A 14,083-nucleotide genomic window follows, 5' to 3' on the forward strand; every position below is an offset into this window, starting at 1 on the left:
CTATTAGCAGTTAAATGTATATACTACGCTAACAATTAAATCATTAAATTGAACAATAAAACCAATTTTACATTATACAAGTATTTCCAAGTATTAACATTAAGACAAGACCCTCAGGCCAAATGTTCAGATTTTTGTTAATGTTAACAATGTTGTTAACTACATCATTGATAACATTAAAAGCATAATTGACCTGGACACATTTGTGATCGGCATTATTTCTAACAAGGTTTAAAACATCTGTTTTATTGTACATGTTTTATCTAAAAAAATGAGCATGTTAAAAAAGTTAACCTCTTAAAGTTTATAACAATGTTGTTAACATAGTTTTTTATTTTAGCAAATGGCTAAATGTACAGTCGAAGCTTGTTGGCTCAATATCACTTTGATTTTCATACAACAAGATGGCGGATATTATTAAGGTTTTAGCAATTGTGTTTATTGTTCCTTTGGGTATGAAATAATGTTATATCACATTACACATATTATATGTAAAATAATGAAAATACTTACCAATTATGTGCATAACCTTTTGTCTTGTTTTTTGGATAAAAAAAAGAAATGTGCTTTAGTCCCTGGGATATCGAGCCAATGGAATTTGACTGTATATTAAAAGTGAATGCACATGAGTTTAATCTTTGACATGATCCTACCTCCTTAAGCCTGCTGATCTGGAGGAAGTGGTTCTTACACCAGCCCTTCTCCCCCCCGCCACCAACTCGCCGGAACTCACCCCTCTCACGCTTCTTCTCCCACAGCTGCAAAAGCGTTAGGTTGTTTTATAAGATTATAAACACTTCATATCATACAAGTTTGGTTTAGATTGATTGTGAAAACAGCAATAATTTCTTATGAATATCGAGTCCTGGGCTAGTATTCAATATTGATCTTATACTACCTTTGACATGCCTCAGTGATTTCATTCAGCCTATTGGTCAGCTAAACATACAGGCCAATCAAAACTCTTAGTTTCTAATCTTAATGTTTAAGTTCATTCTAAGTTGCTTATTGGAAACAGCCCCTGCCAAGTTTTCTCTGAAGTTCTTAAGTGTCATCAAGACAAATTCCTTACTTTACCCTTTAGCAAAAAGGCCAAGAGGCCAGATAACACCTCCCAGTCAAATGTCAGTTTTCTGATACGCAGTCCTTATTTGTAATTATGCCCTTTTTAGGGAAATTGGAAAAGTGCAAATTTATATACCAGTATGACCTTTCGATCAATATAACTTGTATTAATTGTAGTCAAATCTTTTTTGTGATTATATTTTTACAGATAATTAAAGTATCTAATGAATTATAAGTGTCAATGATAAAATATTAAATGATTTTATTTCATCCGAGAATGCATTTCGAAGATGGACTTGGACCATTACTTTGAAATTTCATAATTTCATTTAATCAATTGGTTAAAAAAAATGCTTGAATCAATCTAAATTTTATAACCCCCATATCATTAAATGACTATTTCTGGACTAAAAAGCCGTAGAATGATGTTCCAGTGTATATTACACAGAAATATGGCAGATATATTCCAAGTAAACCAGTAAATTGATCGAGTCCAGGGTGTATGTTTTTCTTTATGACCCCCTCATTAAATGCACCCCTTACTGATAAAGAAGCCAATGACTAATATCTACGATATGAATAATCCCGCTGGGTCATTCAGATGCTTGCAAATTTGCCAAAAGACAGGGTACCTGTTCGTTTACTGACCTATTTTAGGACCGGAGCCCTGCTGGACGTGCAGCTCACAGCGAATTTATTCGTTTTATTTACATATTATTTTGTTTTTAATCAAAATTTAATCTAAATAATCATAATCTTTATTAAGAAAGAAATATAAAGGCCCTCTAGATCAATCAAAACATACCTTGAAAGCATTGACAATGGCGATAGAGTCACTGAGGCTTCCATCTGCCCACTCCAGCTTATGTCTGCAAAATATACATTATAGTTTCAATTAAATAATTGCAAAGGAAAATGTAGTTTCATCTGACATATATGAGAAATTAAGAGGATGTATGGTGAGTGTATGAATCATAAAATAGCTATCAATTATCAAGCAGATACTATAAGTATCAACCTAGAACATTATTGAAAGGGTTAAAGTTAAATTTTTAGTAAAATAGCTAAAGCATTTATGTTTGTAAAAATGCAGTTCTCCACTTAATGAAGTATACTCAACATATGATAAATAAAGGTATATTTATCCTTGAGAGTAAAAGTGAAAAGGTTTTAAGTGACACTAACTAAAGGCAGGATTTAGAACAGTTTCGCTTTCCGCCATTAATCCTTACTTGTACGCATCTAGTCTGAGTTTGAATGGCTGGGAGAAGATGTTCTTGAGGGACATAGCGGCCCCAATGATGAGGCACTCCTCCAGGAGCCCGAACACGTGACCCAGCATGAGCAGCTTGCCCACATGCGTGTCAACTGGGAGCTCAGCCAACACACGCCCGACAAAGGTTAGATCACCGTCATGAGGGTTACCCTTGCATGTTAATGCTCCAACCTGGAGTTTAAGCAAGGAAAAAGGTAAAGTTAAAGATGCACTCTTACTCCCAAATAAGATTTACCACAATTATTAAAATTGTTTTCAAGTACCAAAAAGGATGAATAAATATCAAAAACAATGATTCTTATGAAGGATACCAAGTTAAATTTGAAAGAAAGATGCAGAAAACAGGGTATTTCTATCTTATGAAAGGATAGTAAATCACAGTAAATCTTTTAGCATTCACCAATCATTTAATATTTTTTGTGTTTTTAGCTATTAAATACATGGTTACAATCTGTTTATCAGTAAATAATATTTTCCATAGATCCATTATTTAGTAAGTAGTTAAAGATTAATCACTCCAAATGTATGTTTGTTATACATGTGTATGTATTGATTTTTAATAAGAGTGTCACTTTAATGTCTCTTGTATCTGCAATTTAACCCTTTCCCTGATACATACGCCATTCTACTCCTCTATCGATAGCCTGATAGATACGCTTTTCTACTCCTCTATCGATAGCCTCATACATACGCTATTCTACGCTCTATCGATAACCCGATAGATACGCGATTCTACGACTCTCATTTTCAATTGTCAAAATAAACATCATCAACGATCAAAAACGCCTATTAAATGTTACTTATATCACTAATGATACAGAATAAAGTGAATTATGCAATAAAATAACCTTGTCATTATGTAAACTTGTTGAATAAATTAATCCATTCGCGACATGAGTAAAATCCATACAACAGCACTAAAACATCGATGTTTTCTTTCAGTCTCGTGCCTTTTCCGCATGGTTGACCCATTTTTGACCAACATAATGTACAAGAGATTGTTCGTATTTATAATGACCAATAAAATTCGCTGAAACCATATATCACGTGGCGAGGTCATAATGACACAGGTAGTCTGCTTTGGGTTTCAGAAGCGACCTAAATGAAAAAAATACGCTGGCAACTTCTATTCTTGATAAAGCCGTTAATTGTTTGTTATTCTGATAGAATCTGATACATTTATGTTAGCACGTACAGTAATTAATCATATAAATAATGAAAAAAGATGATGTTACTATTCAAGATTTTCGGAAAGTCGCGACTAAAAGAGACAGAGGTCAAACACGCCTTAAAAGTTCACAGCGCATGCTTGACGCATGCTTGTCTCGTTTTTTTAATGGAAAATACCCATACACGTCACTAGCTATTTAAAACTACCAATAATTAATATCATATAAATATATCCTATTGATCACGCGCTAATGACGTCACCTGTCATGGTTTAGAAATGTGTCAAAATGGCTGATTTACGATGTAGTAAACAAGAGTCTGGCTTGAATAAACACATGTCATTTGTCACTTCTGTTTCCAAAAATGGAATGTTAATCCGGTAATAAAAATGTCCCCTTACGTCTGTTAATCAAAGTTAGTATTTTGTTGTGAATACACGGATAATAATAAACTTATATGTGATATGACAATATGCATCTGCAGTGAATTTACTTGTAGTAAACGTTTTTATAGTTTTAAAGTCTTGTTCCTTCTTTTTCACCCATGGTCAATTATGTAAGAAACCCCAAAAATAATACAGCTCAGTTGTTTTTTAAAATGTTTTAAAAGCAATATTTACAGTCTTATTAGGCGGAATTATTCATCAAATATGCAGTTATATACAGCCAAACATGCCTGTAAGTGCAGATTTGTGATAGAAATTGGCTAAAAAATATGTTTGAACAAATGATATTATGGAACTATACATCTGACAGAAATAAAATTTATATCATAACAAAGATAATTTTATGCTCAAAAAATCATACACTCACATCAAAATGATAAAATGATTCCTTCTACTTCTAATTATGATCTTAGCAGAGCAGGTATCAATTTCTTACTGAATTTTCCAATACCTCTATGGAGATAGGGTACTGAAAGGGGCCAGCTCCCTTTTAGGTACTGATAAGCATTTTACAGATAAGGGCATGCACTAGTGGTAGCTTATATGGTCACTTATCTATCAGGGAAAGGGTTAATAGTCATTGTTCAATTGAAAATGGATCTGATTCACTAACATGCTCCTAATGAACATTAACCTATCTGGGTCCCATTGCATGTCCATGCTTCTACCTGTAGTGTTAAAAAGCATACAGAGTTTCTTTACTTACCATATGGCCCAAATATTGTGAAAGACCGACTCCAAAGATACTTGATTCTAAACTGTCCTGACAATTCTATAACCAGTGCATGCTGGGCTTGCGGGCCTATACTAATTTTGAGCACTGCTAAATTCCAGATATCCTCTTTTTCTAAATGAACCGTCCTACCTCTTTCAGCATGAGAACATTCCTCTCAATGTCGTCCAGGTTGGGCGGAGACAGAGCGAGGGCGAGGATTGCCTTGGGCTCTCCTAGGTCAAGTACTTTCACTTGCAGAATCAGCTTGTCAATGGGGCACCTCTATAAAAAAACATGGGTGGGATTCAAGTATGCCATAAAAATGTATGAGATATCACAGGTACAGATATGTTTGATAAGGAAATAATAGACTTAGACTGTCCAAGGTCGAGAACCATAACTACTAGAATTAGCTTGCCTCTGGGGTGTAAAAACACTAGGTTTAGTAATCAGCTTGACAATTTAAAGCTGCACTCTCCCAGATTGTCAGTTTTGACACTTGTTAAACTATTTGTCTCAGAATCGGCTGATTTTGGTATCAATGCCTTCAATTCAGTCACATTAGATAATTAACAATAAAACAGATTTCATTTTTTTGATAAACTGCAGAAAAATTCATATTTCTGAAAGCGTAAGTAACGCATAATAAAGATCATCATTGAAATGGCCCCTAACATTACAAAGATGATCATTGAAACGGCCCCTAAACATGATACAGATCGTTATTGAAACAGCTCTTAACATGATACCAAGACAATTACCACTCTCGTAGACTTTGCATACAAGTTATGTAAAAAATAAAACCTATGCTGAAGAACATTAAATACAAACCCTGGAACCACAGATTACTTACCTGCATCTCAGGAAGGCCATAATCTTGCAAGTAGTTATCATAGAAGTGTCTTGTCACAAGTCTGTACACACGACCATTGGAGACACGACCAGCTCGTCCTAGGTGCAACAAGTATAGTATATCAATCAAACTGAATATAATGGTACATTAAACCAAACGTTCAATTTCCCTCTGAGAGATATGTTTTATAGGTGCTAGTGTCAAAAGCTTAACTAAAATGTCTAATTCCAAAAAAGGCTATCATTTGGCTTATATTAAACCAAGAGTTTTGTAACTTGATTGTCTGATATCATTCATTACACCGCCAAGCTTCTACATGTGGGTGCCCTTTTTTAAAATATTCAAGCTAATATAGCATAACAATTCTACACTTGCTCACTTTTGAAACCATCTTATTCACCAAATCATGCTGTGTTATTTACCTTTTCTCTGAGTACCTTGGAGGCCCAATGGACCTTCAGACTTGTGTAGCTCGTCTCAAAGTTACATACCTTTCAGCAATATACATTATTGAGAAATAACGTATCTACCAAGTCAAGCCAAGCTGTATTTACCTTTCCTCTGTGTACAGTTGGCCTTGGAGGCCCAATGGAAATAACGTATCTACCAAGTCAAGCCAAGCTGTATTTACCTTTCCTCTGTGTACAGTTGGCCTTGGAGGCCCAGTGGAAATAACGTATCTACCAAGTCAAGCCAAGCTGTATTTACCTTTCCTCTGTGTACAGTTGGCCTTGGAGGCCCAGTGGACCTGCAGGCTGGTATAGCTGTATTTACCTTTCCTCTGTGTACAGTTGGCCTTGGAGGCCCAGTGGACCTGCAGGCTGGTATAGCTGTATTTACCTTTCCTCTGTGTACAGTTGGCCTTGGAGGCCCAGTGGACCTGCAGGCTGGTATAGTTTGTCTCAAAGTCACAGACCAGGTTCTTGGTCAGGCAGAAGTCAATCACTGAAATACATAGGTAGTCAACATAAGTACCGGGTAAAGCATTCTATGTTTTCACCAAGTTATACTGCTTTGATTGGTTACATTTGTTAACAAGTACCTGCCTCTATTATAAATTCTTTGCAATACATATCACAATTGACAAAAAGCCAAGCCACACACCCTACCTGGTACTTTAAAAAATTGATGATTTGATATTAATCATTACCGTAAATGACTGGGTATTAGACGCACTTTTTTCCCTCAGATTTTGATGCAAAAAAATGCCTGCGTATAATACACAGTAACAATTTTTTGAACTTTTTTTCTGAGATCAATTTCAAGCCGAGAGTTTGTTTAGATTTATGTAGAAAGGGATGTTACTCGCGTCATATTGATCGAGTATATACGGGTTAAAACGGCAGTTGAAGATCGGGATATGGTATATCGTAAGACGTTTATAATTTCAACAAAAATGTTTTTCGATTAAAGTTACCGTAATTCACCTAAGAGTTTGGACACTCTAAATATTTGGACACCCATAATTATTTCCCAAAATAATTTATTTTGCGTACCTAATTTTCGGACACCCAAAGGACATCAATATTAACTTTCATAGTTACCAAGTTTCACAGACGAAGATTATTGATTTTTATCTTTTCAATGCCTGGCTAGATTAACCGTATACACCACTGTGACAATTTAATTAGTAACTACCCATCCTAAACGATTTATTGCCTGTTTAAAAGGAAGTGTGATATATTTATTTGAGGATTAAACAAACAACAAGGGCAATCAAGGGATTAAGAAAACATCGACATGTTTGTTAAATGACCTGCCAATAAATGTTCAAACTTGTACCACACTTATAGACTATATGAAGCAATAATCGTACAGTTATACATTAATCCTGCATAGCAATGTCCATGCTCTCCACGAGATCCTCGTGGGTATAACTGTAAGTTATGTGACGTCACACAGTGTGACTCTTTGATCTGAAGCCGAAAGAATGTGTTTATTCAGTTCAGTGCATGTATAAAATGGTGTTTTAATTAACTTGATGAAGGATTTACACTTATAGGCGTAATAAATAAGTTTATGACCATTGATTACTACGGATAAATTAATAAGTGGTAAAAAGCAACCATGAAGAAATAAGGCAGGTTAAACAAACATGTAAATAAAATGTAAAAATGATAATTTTCTATGTATTCGGAGAGCGAAAAAAATAATTAATTTATGGTGTCCGAACTCTCGTGAATTACGGTATTCAATATTATTTTAAATAATAAATTGAATTAAACAATAATCAAACTTACATATAAAAAAGCAAAGTTGGGCACTGTCAAAATATTTTTTTGCATAACATAACTTCATTCTCGACAGTATGGTTGTATGGTTTTAAAGATAACCTTCGCCATTTTCACGAAAAAAATTTTTTTGTCACTGTCAACAAACATGGTGGCTGAAAATGCCGGACGATTTTGACATTTTTTCTATGCGTCTTTTAACCAAAAACATAGATTAAAAGTTTTTTTCTCGGACTTTCCACAGATTTTTTCCCTGCGTCTAATACCCCCTATCGTCTTATACCCAGTCATTTACGGTAAACCAATGTTTGACCAAGAAAGCGTACCATATTTGATGTCGGGGACAGTAATAGAGCTCTCGGCAATGTTTGTAGAGAGGATGACCTTTCTCATTCCCTCGCCAGGCTTGTTAAACACCTGTGTCTGCTCGTCCTGGGTGATGGTGGAGTGAAGGGGTAGCAGTCGCAAACTGAATGTAAAGGTTAAACCCGTGGTAAAGGCAAGCTTATACTGTTTTACTCATTTTAAGCTGATTCTTTTTACAATGACAGCTGGGTGTTTGGCATATGTAAGGGCAGCAGTAATATACTAGATGTAAAGGTAAGCTATAGTATAAGCTGTATTTCATTTTCACTATTTGTGAATCAGATGAATTTGCTAAACAAACTTTTTGGAAAGCAGATACCAATGCTCATGTTATCATGTTATTTTTCAGCGTACGGTAAAAGGCATATACTTGAGTTTTTCAGTTTACTAAAAGACAAATATTTCGCCAGAGTAATGGGGTTTCAAACTGATTTTGTGAATATATGTCTGAACAAAACAAAAATGACAAAACCAAGGGCTATGGCAATTCCTGTCACTGTTTTTTTTCCACCATTCTGGTAAGTGGGTCAGAGCCTTTCTCAATGGGGAAAATGTGTTGTTTTGACAACATTTAGGACTTCCCATTCATCCTAAAGATGAACAAAACTGTGCTTATAGAAATAGAAAAAGATTGTTCTGTGAAAAACTTTGTTCTTGGGGGTTTCTTTTATTTTTTTGCTAAAATGCAGTTTCAACTAATTTTGGTTCTTTATAAAGTACTTGGTAGTCAAATTGGTTATTTCTTTTCATTAAATATCTGGGTTAAAAAAATAATTTGCATAAGAAATGGGGCCAAAAGTCGTCCTCAAATTGACCAGAAAGAAACACTGCCTGATATAGGTAGTAAAGGTAAATTCCAAACTGTACATACTTGTGTTTCAAGGTCAAAGGCCGTAACAGCTCCTCGATATCTTGTATTTCCCCCAGACCTGTAAAACGAGGGTGCACAGCATAGTTTTACGCATTTATTTCAGCTACATCATGACGAGTCATCAAAATGAGATTTTTGGATGAATGAGTTGGATTCCTTACAAGTCTGGCATGAAATTAATTGAACAAGCCCTCCTTTAGGAAATCTAGAGTGAGAACAATCCCGGAATTCATTTTACCAATGCAGACGACCTTGCGGGTTTCTGCTAATTTTGACCATTGTTATAAAGACAGCTGAAAACTGATCTAAATCACTCTCAAGGCAGTTTCTATGGTAGAGCTGGTGTCAAGAGAACATTCCTGCTGGGGTTTGTACCCACAACCCACAATGTTATCAACCAAATGGACTCAAATAGAATAGAAATCAGCAGTTAGTGAGTGACTATTAACAGGAGTGTAGTGGAGTGATCACCAAGGCTTGTCCTGTTATTTCATACGCATATCTGAGCATAACTCAACAATTATTAAAGTCAGTGTTATGGGCCTTCCTATGCCTTACAATGTGTATAATCTCTGGCAACCTGTGTACCAAGTTGCATTGGAATATCTTGAACGCTTTTGAGTTATGGCCAATGTTGAAGTGCTGTTCTCATGCTACACAGACAACAAGAACATTAAATCTGTATCAATAAATCAACTTTGCTTCTTCCATAACTAGACTAGCCCATAAAATGGTTTATGATTAGAGTAAACAAGGCCGAAAACTCACCAGGGAGGAACACCAGAACTGTTCCTCTGATTGGGGCAAACCCATTTTCTCCGAGTCTGAAACATGGAGAAGCCTGTTTTGATAATGGTCAACATTTAAGAAACCTGAATAAAATTAATGAAGTAATGTCAGGCAGCAACAAGACAGACAGGCTACAAAACAAAAAATTTCAAAACCAAACACATATATCCAACACAATCTGCGAAAACAGGCCACAGGCAAACACAAAATGACATGTTTTTTAGGGTAAAATTGTTTTATTTTTATCAACACTTTTTAAACTGACAGAAAAAATAAAAGAACTAATAAATTAGCATGTTTAAAAAAAAGAAAGTAACTAAGTGTTAAAATGGCAGCTGAGATTGAAAAACGACTCCATTAGTCAATTATGTGTTGGTTGTTTAAGGGTTTGTCCACTAACACTTTCTGTCCAATTTTTATTTAGCAACCCGCTCCTTTGTATACACACAGTCCACCTACCCCTGTTCCTTTTCCTCTAACTTGTCAAACTGTTCAATGAGCTTAACAGCCAGGTTCTTCGCTTCAATCGACATCGAGGGGTCACTCTCCTCCAGAACAGGCAACTATGAATATAAAACAAGCCATACTTTTTTACCTCCGAATACATACATGTCTTGCATACTAACATGTTCTTTTGGAATAAATATGCATAATCGAGGCCCAAATTTCTCTTCACTTCTTAAGTCCCTTATAACAGGATCACGCTCAGCACACTGTTTTTGATTGTATATGAATTGTGTTATATTCTCTTGATAAAGAGTTTTGAGGCTTTTAAAGGAAATAATATTTAAGATAAATAAGAAAAACAAAATGTTTTACAAAGTCAAAATATTTAAGTAATTTTGCAAAATGAAATAAGATACTAAAGTGAGTTAGGCTTAAGAACTATTAAGATATTGGGGCCAGATGCACAATACAGTGATATCTTGTTATTTAATTAAGCATTTCCTACATATAGATGCTTTCTGATGCCTTTACAGCAGCTGACTTTTGCAAACATTGTGACCAAAGGTGAAATTGCTCAAAATGCTCAAAATGAGCAATCGAGACTCCTTTTGCCACTATGTTTTAAGCTCTTTTCAAGAAATCAATTTTTAGTAATTGAGCTTTGTCATGTTTTAGCTTAAATGTCAATTGTAGCTGCAGATTTGTTTAATTTGGGAAAGGGTTAAATCTATAAACTCATGAATCATTCTACAATCAGTTCATTAAGACCATGATATATGGCCAAACTATTCTATTCTAATAGAATCTAAGTCTAAAGGTACTTGGCCTCAAACTCTCTTGACATTATTACACAGTGTGTGTATACCACATAATAAATTATGTCATATATGCTACGTCGGAAGGCAAAATTTTGCTTAAAATGAAGTCTTTAAACAAAGATAACCTTTCTTTTTCTTCACCATTCTAAATGAAACAAAGGGCAGTACATGCTGCTTAAAAAGCCCCACCTTCGTTTTTATGCCCCCACAAAGTGGCGGCATATAGGGTTGCCCTTGTCCGTACGTACGTACGTACGTACGTACGTCCCGAAGATTGTTTCCGATCTAATTCTTGAAAACTGTTTGTCCAATCCTCACCAAACTTTAAACACATGTTTGTGACCATAATATCTTGATCAAGTTCGATAGTCATGGAAATCGCTTTGGTCATTTAGGAGTTACGGCCCTTTTTTGCCAAAAATTCCCGAAGATTGTTTCCGATCTAATTCTTGAAAACCGTTTGTCCAATCCTCACCAAACTTTAAACACATGTTTGTGACCATAATATCTTGATCAAGTTCGATAGTCATGGAAATCGCTTTAGTCATTTAGGAGTTACGGCCCTTTTTTGCCAAAAATACTTCAAAAATATATGTTTCCAATCTAATTCTTGAAAAGTATGTGTCCAATCCTCACCAAACTTTACATACATGATTGTGACCATAATATCTTGATCAAGTTCGATAGCCATGGAAATCGCTTTTGTCATTTAGGAGTTACGGCCCTTTATTTGCAAAAAAAGACTTGAAAAATACGTCCCGAAGATTGTTTCCGATCTAATTCTTGAAAACTGTTTGTCCAATCCTCACCAAACTTTTAACACATGTTTGTGACCATAATATCTTGATCAAGTTCGATAGCCATGGAAATCGCTTTAATCATTTAGGAGTTAGGGCCCTCAGATTATCCTGAATAATCATTATGGCTTATTTTCTGTGACAAAAAATCGAAGTGGGGGCATCCGTGTCCTATGGACACATTTCTAGTTTTACCAGAGTTTGATTAGGTGATTAGTTCCCTCAAACACTTCGACAAACCTGTTTCCAAACTTATGTTTTGACAGTACTCCATCTGGCGGCCGTTTTGTGAAAAGGTTTCTTGAAGTAGTTTCAGTTATCTTCCTTAAAGTCATCATTCACAGCAAAATATTGCTTTCCGACGTAGCATTTATGACACAATTATCACATACACACACTGTTACTAATTAAGCATGCTGTATGTATTGGTTGGCAAATCAAAGATTGAAATCAAATCTTTAACTTAATGTGAAGATGAGTCAAACCATAGAACGTTCAGATAATAGCTTGATGTTGTGATAGAGTGCAGTCTTGTGTTGTATGGGAAACTTGAGTACATTAAGAAAATAGTATCATACAGCTCGGTGAACACAAACCAAATTCACATGTACCTCGAAATCAAAACCAGGACACCTTAGTGAGATCCATGTGTGCAAATCACTGTGCTTAATGGACAACCAATATACTTTGAATGCAAATGTTGGTCTATGGGTGAAAATAAGTTAGTTATTGAAATATTGAATTTGATATTATACATTAATGAAGTCTGAATGCTGAACAGTAACTTTTGTTTCAAAATAGTGGATTCTGACTTTGGGTCAATTGTGATATGAAAATATAAATCAAGTGGCTGTACTCACAGGACCCAGTGTGCTGAGATCATCAGCGTAGAACTCTAGGACCTTGAATGGTTTACCCTCCACGTCGACCACAGGGGCCTGCTCAAGCTTGTCCAAAACGGGCAAGGCAAAGTACTGTGCAAACATCATTGAGTCGAACGTGGCTGACATCAGGACGACCCTTGTGTGACGCGAGTTGGTCCGGAGTAGTTTACGCACCACTAGCAGTGAAAAGTCTGTGTCTTGGTCTCTTTCATGTACCTTTGAAAGAAAATCTTCCTTAAAATCTAGAGCGTCAAATTTTTGAAAGGTGTTTAACCATTAACAAACAGTACGCATGTTGACGCCTGTCAATTTAACACAGCTTATTAACAGAAATCATTCCTCAAATATGTTAGCCATTGCTATAAAACTTGCAACACATCTTTGCACTGTCTATAACTCATTTGTGTGATAAGTTTCATGATAATTTTTCAAACAGTTTTTGAGTTATCGCCACGATTAATTAATGCTCATGCACATTGGCCCGATCGTTCAGAACATAAAGTTAACAACATTGTTAAAGTCATCGTTGTTAACGTTCAAATCATTATTGCTCTAGGAGTTTCCTGGATACAGTTATTATCTGCAGATTTCCTTACCAGATTTGAGAATATCTTTTAGCTGTACGTGTCTTATTGAAAAGTATGAGCAGATCATAGAATATTTCACCTTTTGAAGTTAACAACGGTGTCGTTCAACTTGTTATTAACTTTAACGAAATTCTGAACAACTGACCCATTTTGATGTTGACAATACCACAAACACTATAATAACTAAAATATAACAATAAAATTACTTTTTCTAAAAAGAACAGACCAAATATGAATGGAATAACTAATGGAATAAGTAACTGTGTCTTTTTCTGTGTATATGTTACAATTCATTTTTGGCGTTGAACAGAAAATAAGAGCATTCAGTATGTATGTCAATACCTCATCTAGGATGACATGTGTGTATTTCTGCATGTTTTTATCATTGATGAGTTTGTTCAGCAGGATTCCAGTTGTACAGTAGAGGATACGGGTGTCATCACCAGCAACTCGATTTAACCCCACCTGGAATCAAAACTACCTTTAGTAATGGTGTCACAAATTTTAAACCTCAAACAACTGAAACAAGAGTGTTGTAGAACCAGATTTTAAACCCCACAAAAACTGAAACAGAAGTGTTGTAGACCAAACGCCAGCACTCATCTGCTGCTTTTTCAGTCGAAAAAGGGACATAACTTAACAGTTCCTAATACTAGAGTAATGGGCCTTGCTGTATATATATGTTAATTGCCTCTTAAGCAATTTCTAATGTTTGGCTGATGTTGAAGTATTTGCACAACGATCTGGATAATAATTCTTTTCAAAGCTA

General features: G+C 35.3%; 1 protein-coding gene across 1 annotated transcript in view; it reads right to left on the minus strand.

Moving 5' to 3' along the window:
* Window positions 1-14,083, minus strand: part of LOC128208123 (ATP-dependent RNA helicase TDRD9-like) — a 48,230-nt gene that overhangs the window by 21,510 nt on the left and 12,637 nt on the right. The window contains exons 5-16 of the mRNA XM_052911487.1: window positions 13,657-13,779; window positions 12,704-12,943; window positions 10,241-10,344; window positions 9,761-9,816; window positions 8,993-9,050; window positions 8,082-8,224; window positions 6,365-6,469; window positions 5,525-5,622; window positions 4,822-4,953; window positions 2,298-2,512; window positions 1,871-1,934; window positions 654-758 (exon numbers count right to left, since the gene is read on the minus strand). Coding sequence (XP_052767447.1) covers window positions 654-758; window positions 1,871-1,934; window positions 2,298-2,512; window positions 4,822-4,953; window positions 5,525-5,622; window positions 6,365-6,469; window positions 8,082-8,224; window positions 8,993-9,050; window positions 9,761-9,816; window positions 10,241-10,344; window positions 12,704-12,943; window positions 13,657-13,779 — 1,443 coding nt within the window. The remainder of the gene's footprint in view (window positions 1-653; window positions 759-1,870; window positions 1,935-2,297; window positions 2,513-4,821; window positions 4,954-5,524; window positions 5,623-6,364; window positions 6,470-8,081; window positions 8,225-8,992; window positions 9,051-9,760; window positions 9,817-10,240; window positions 10,345-12,703; window positions 12,944-13,656; window positions 13,780-14,083) is intronic.

Source organism: Mya arenaria, chromosome 11, assembly GCF_026914265.1.
Source record: "Mya arenaria isolate MELC-2E11 chromosome 11, ASM2691426v1".
Classification (NCBI taxonomy): domain Eukaryota; kingdom Metazoa; phylum Mollusca; class Bivalvia; order Myida; family Myidae; genus Mya; species Mya arenaria.